Raw genomic sequence first — 5,718 nt, forward strand, 5'->3', positions numbered from 1 at the left:
GATGAATCAAGATCTTACCAGGACTTCAACTCAAACAGTAGAAGTAAATATGGCTCCGATGACTTCAACAAGAAAGAAAACCACACATGCGCACAGTGTGGTAGGGGTTTCAGTGTGTTAGGTAATCTGAAGAGTCACCAGCGTGTTCACACTGGAGAAAAGCCATTCTGCTGTAAACAGTGTGACAAGAGTTTCAGTAATAAAGGTGCTCTCAAAATACACCAGCGTGTTCACACTGGAGAAAAGCCATTCTGCTGTAAACAGTGTAACAAGAGTTTCAGTGGGTTAGGTAATCTGAAGAGACACCTTGATATCCACACTGGAGAAAAGCCATTCAAATGTAAACAGTGCGACAAGAGTTGTGGTCAGTTAAGTGCTCTCAGAATACACCATCGTATCCACACTGGAGAAAAACCTTTCCTCTGTAAACAGTGTGACAAGAGTTTCAGTCAGTTAGGTTCTCTCAGAATACACCATTGTATCCACACTGGAGAAAAACCTTTCCTCTGTAAACAGTGTGACAAGAGTTTCAGTCATACAGGTGCTCTCAAAATACACCATCGTATCCACACTGGAGAAAAACCTTTCCATTGTAAACAGTGCGACAGGAGTTTCAGCGCGTTAGTTGATCTGAGGATCCACCATCGTGTCCACACTGGAGAAAAAACGTTCCACTGTAAACAGTGTGACAAGAGTTTCAGGCACTCAGGTGCTTTGAAGACACACCTGCGTATCCATACTGGAGAAAAGCCTTTCCATTGTAAACAGTGCGACAAGAGTTGCAGTCGGTTATCTGACCTGAAGACTCACCAGCGTGTCCACACTGGAGAAAAGCCTTTCCTCTGTAAACATTGTGACAAGAGTTTCAGTCATAGAAATGCTCTCAAAAGACACCAGCGTATACACACTGGAGAAAAACCTTTCCTCTGTAAAGTTTCAGTCAGTTAGGTGAACTGAGGAAGCACCATCTTATCCACAGTTAATTACAGGGTGCAGGCAAATAACGTGAAAACGTTTCAATGTTATTTAGCGAATGCAAAGTCCTTAAGCCAAGCAGTTTCCTCCTGGTCTGCTGTATGGAGGGTGACTAATCCTCCTTTCAGTCTTTGGAGAGGACAAACTTCTATGATGTGCTCCATAGTTTGCTCCTCTCCACAAGCACACAGTGGGCTTGGGCTACTGCCCCACTTGTGAAGGCTGGCCAAGCAGGGGCCATGTCCAGTCCTGAATCGATTGAGTGTCGACCATTGTCTCCTTGGGAGGTTGGTGCCAGGGACCTGTTGGTTGGGGTCTGACACCAGATGTTTGTTTGGGACCTCCTTGGACTCCCATTCATTTTTTCCAAGCTGATTGGATGGTGAAGTCAGCTGGTGGGGTGTTCTTCCAAATTGGCCGTCTGGATGGAAGTCGAGCAGTGGGTGGGTTGTAGATGTCTGCATGGATTAGTAGATGGGGAGAGTCTTTGGACTTTTGAAGCATCCTTTGAGTAAATGCTGCTCGCCGGATATGTGGAGGAGCTATGTTTGATAAGACAGGGAGCCAGGGGAGTGGTGGAGCGAATAGTCCCGGTTATGGTTCTCATGGTTGTGTTGAGCTGGGTGTCCACGTGGTGTGTATGAGAAGACCTGGACCAGACAGGGGCACAATATTCTGCTGCAGAATATGCAAGTGCCAGTGCTGAGGTGCGCAGTGTGGAGGCTGCCGCCCCCCATTTTGCACCAGCGAGCTCGCAGAGCAGGTTGTTTCTTGACTTCACCTTAGCTGCCGTCCCTTTTAGATGTTCCTTGAAGGATAGGGTCCTGTCAAGGGTCACTCCAAGGTAGGTTGGATTAGAGGCATGCTTCAGCTTGAGTCCGCTCAGGTGGATGCTTAGTTCTCTGGCAGCTTTTGCATTGTGGAGATGGAATACACTGGAGACAGTTTTTGCTGGGCTTGGTTTTAGGCGCCAGGTTTTGCAGAACTGGTCCAGTTTAGCCAGGTCTTCATTGAGCACCTGTTCCAGTGGGTCAAAGTCTGTTGCTTGGAATGCCAAACAGATGTCATCTGCATAGATGAATTTGCAGGATTTGGTGGTGGGTAGGTTGTTTGTGTAGAGGTTGAACAGGGTTGGAGCTAGAACTGAGCCTTGCGGGAGACCATTTGTCTGCGTTCTCCATGCGCTCCTGTTCTGTCCGAGGTGAACTCTGAACCTCCGGTTGATCAGCAGAGTTTGAATGTCAATGTCAATACATCTTCATAAGGTGAAGTCCAAGGTGATACCTGATGCAGATGTATTGACATTGAAACGTACCTTGTCCGTGAAGGTACAGTAACAAAATGTACTTAAAATACCAAAAGTCGAAAGTACTCATGCAGAATTGAACGTTTTCAAATGTATAAAAATCTTTTTTTGGACACAGTGGCGCAGTCGGTAGCGCCGTCGCCTCACAGGCAGAAGGTCCTGGGTTCGATTCCCGCCGGGGATGCTGTGGGCGCTGGGGGCGTGTCCTCTCCTCCGCGTCATCAGCGCCCATACCCTATAGACGAATCCACAGACGCGCTGCCTGTAGCTGCCTGTAGGCGGCCATTGCTGCGGTGTCGCGTCCGCGGAGCGTTGACACCGCAGCAATGGCTGCACGCAGGGCAGCGCTCCGTGGATTCGTGTATAGGTGGGGTTTAGCGAAAGGGCCTTTCTGTGTGGAGTTTGCATGTTCTCCCCGTGTCCCCTAGGGCAGGTACCCTCACAAAAAACATGCAGTACTCCTGGTCTCTATTGATTGAATATTTTATTAGGCAACATTTTTTAAAACAGCACAGTTACATTTAAAATACTTTGTCTAACAGGTCCGTTCATAAAAGTCCTTGCGGACTTGTTTCCAATGAGGGCCTTGGTATTCAATTCATATACATATATAGTGGCATCTATAATGCCTCCCCCTGGTCAGCTGGGGCGCCTGATGGAGGGGAAAGGAGCTGGTTGGAATAACGTGTTCCTTCCATGAGCTACGTCCTACCGGGGAAACTCCCCCTGTCAGGTGATAAGAAGCGGCCTGCTCACTCCTCATGCATTAAAGGAAGCATGAACTCAGTTCGGGGCTCTCCCCAGGCTGGCAGAGGGAGAGTAGCGCCCAGGATTACAGCTTAGGCATTGGCACTGGGTGAAAAAATGGGTTTCAAAATTGTGGGATAAATTTAGTAAAAAAAAAAGAAGAAGAAAACATCTTTTGAATATAGCAGATCTATAATGCTCTCAATGTGTCGCATCGTGACGCATTGTGAGCTTGTAGATCAGCTATTTTCAAATGGCCAAAATGTATATAGGGCTGAAGAAGTTAATGTATGTTTTGTAATAATAATCAAAATCTACAAAGTAACTAGTAACTATAAGTTTTCAAAATAATTGTAGTGGAGTAAAAGTACAATATTTGCCTCCGAGATGTAGTGGAGTAGATGTAAAAGTACAGAAAATTGGAAATACTCCAGTAAAGTAAAAAAAAAAACTTCAAATTTTACTTAAGTACATCACTTGAGTAAATGTACTTAGTTAACTTCACACCACTGGGGGTCATTACAATTAGTTTGAGAACCACTGATCTACACACGTCTGTTTTCACTAGAATGCAGCAGAATGCTGTACGTAGTCAGAGAACTACAACATACACGGTTGTCTCCAAAGGGACAAAATCCATGTGGAGGTTACCATTCATTTTGTTCCAACACTGCATCACTGTGCTGTCTACTATTTATTTCCTCCTGTCTCGCTGTCAGGAACAGTTGCAAAGCTACTGTATCTCAATGAGATGACACACAGAAACAAACACACGCACGTGCACGTGCAGTGTGCGTGGCGCGCACACACACACACACACACACACACACACACACACACACACACACACACACACAGTGAAACCAATGTGCGCGTGTGAGATGCAATAAGTAGCAGTCAGGGCTATAGACTCTGTGCTGAGGACAGCTTAATGTGATCTCTCTCCACTCGTAACTTTTTATTCAGTTCTTTTTCTGCGGCGTCTGACTCTTCCTGCTTCTATTGCGGTCTTTCCTAACCCCCCCGTCCCCCTCCGTCCCCCCGTCCTCCCCGTCTCAATTGATTTCAGTTCAGTTCAATTCCCTCTCTATTCAAATGATGCCTCATTGGCATGGCAGGGAAGAACCTTACGCTGCCAAAGCAGAGGCAAAGGAGTGACAAAACTGATTACTAAGAATTATTTAGAGCCATGTCTCTCTCTCTCTCTCTCTCTCTCTCTCTCTCTCTCTCTCTCTCTCTCTCTCTCTCTCTCTCTCTCTCTCTCAGGTGAGGGCGAGTCAGGTGGTGTATCCAGCGGGCGTAGTCCGGCCGTAAAGGGCGTACCGCCTCTTCATCATCGCCCCGTCACTACTCGGCTTCCCCCGCCTCCTCAGGTAGGTTATAGCCCACTGATTTGACTTCCCTTCATTTGTATCCTATCAAGCTGTACGCCATCTGTATATCTGTGTGTTAACTTCCTCCTTCCTCCATCCGTCACCCGTCTCTTTGTCTCTTATCAATGTAGATTCAGTTAGATTTGATCATCTCTTTTCACAAATGGGTTCCATGTGTACGCTCTCAGAGCAGTGTTGCCAGATTCTGTGAGAGAAACAAGCAATCAGGTCTAGGAAAACCAGACTATGGGCCACATGAGCACTTTAACATATACATCAGCTATTTGAAAATAGCAGATCTACAAGCTCACAACGCGTCGCGATGCGACGCGTTGTGAGCTTGTAGATCGGCTATTTTCAAATAAAATCTTGCGGGGAAATTGTAATAAGCAGATATGGCAACCCTGTCTCAGAGTTACGGGTGGTCCGTTGTAGAACCAATGACATAATGCATCTATCCTCTCGTCCGCCCCTCAGGTGGCCGTTCGAGGCTCCGCCCACACGTTGGTCTCCTCCCACCTGTCGCCCTTGAGCCTGACGTCGGCGCTGCTCCTGCTGTTCCTGCTGCTGTCACCGTGGGAGCCGCTCTGACCGGCGCACGACCAGAGATACTCCAGAGAGCGACAGACCGACAGATAGGAAGGACAGCAAGCGCAGACAGACAGCCAGGCACGCAGCAGAGAGGCGGCGAGACAGACAGACAGACAGTCAGACAGACAGGTAGTCGGAAGGAAAGGCAAACCACAGACGCAGAGAGACAGAGTAGACAGTCCGTCAAGCAGACAGAAGACCCATGTGTCACGTGTGTGTCATGTGATGGCATTTGAAGTTGTAAAGGTCTCTGTATCCATAATGGAGACTTTTATTTCCAGTTATATCTCTGTAACCATGTGTTGTTAGACAGTCTGGTCATGGAACCATGAGGACTGCTGTTCATTTTTACCACGTTTGTTTATCTGTGTATTTCTTTTTCATTTTTTATGATCTACTATACTTACCTTTTGCATGTATTTTGTTATTCCATATTGTATTTAAAGGAGTAGTTCACCCAACAAATTACTTATTTTCTATCAATTACACACCCCATGAAGCATTGAATTCATGGAGATCTTTTTGTTTTTGTCGCAGTCATCAAATTATTGGCTTAGGAATGCGACAAAAAAATACATAAATCGCCCTGAATTCAATGCTTCATGGGGTGTGTAATTGATAGAAAATAAGTCATTTTCTGGGCGAACTACTCCTTTAACTGGGATAGTTTGTACAGCACTACTGACTCTCTGAAAGAGAAATGTAAATACGGAAATATATATTTAT

General features: G+C 46.2%; 1 protein-coding gene across 1 annotated transcript in view; it reads left to right on the forward strand.

Annotated features, from left to right (window-relative positions):
• LOC308086710 (glypican-5-like) overlaps positions 1–5,464 on the forward strand; it is a 76,264-nt gene extending 70,800 nt beyond the window's left edge. Inside the window, exons 10-11 of the mRNA XM_080430359.1 lie at positions 4,295–4,401; positions 4,879–5,464. Coding sequence (XP_080286485.1) covers positions 4,295–4,401; positions 4,879–4,992 — 221 coding nt within the window. The 3' untranslated portion in view covers positions 4,993–5,464. The remainder of the gene's footprint in view (positions 1–4,294; positions 4,402–4,878) is intronic.
• The last annotated feature ends 254 nt before the right edge of the window (positions 5,465–5,718 follow it).

The sequence above is a fragment of the Gymnoscopelus braueri genome (assembly GCF_963280865.1).
Source record: "Gymnoscopelus braueri genome assembly, chromosome: 6".
Classification (NCBI taxonomy): Eukaryota; Metazoa; Chordata; class Actinopteri; order Myctophiformes; family Myctophidae; genus Gymnoscopelus; species Gymnoscopelus braueri.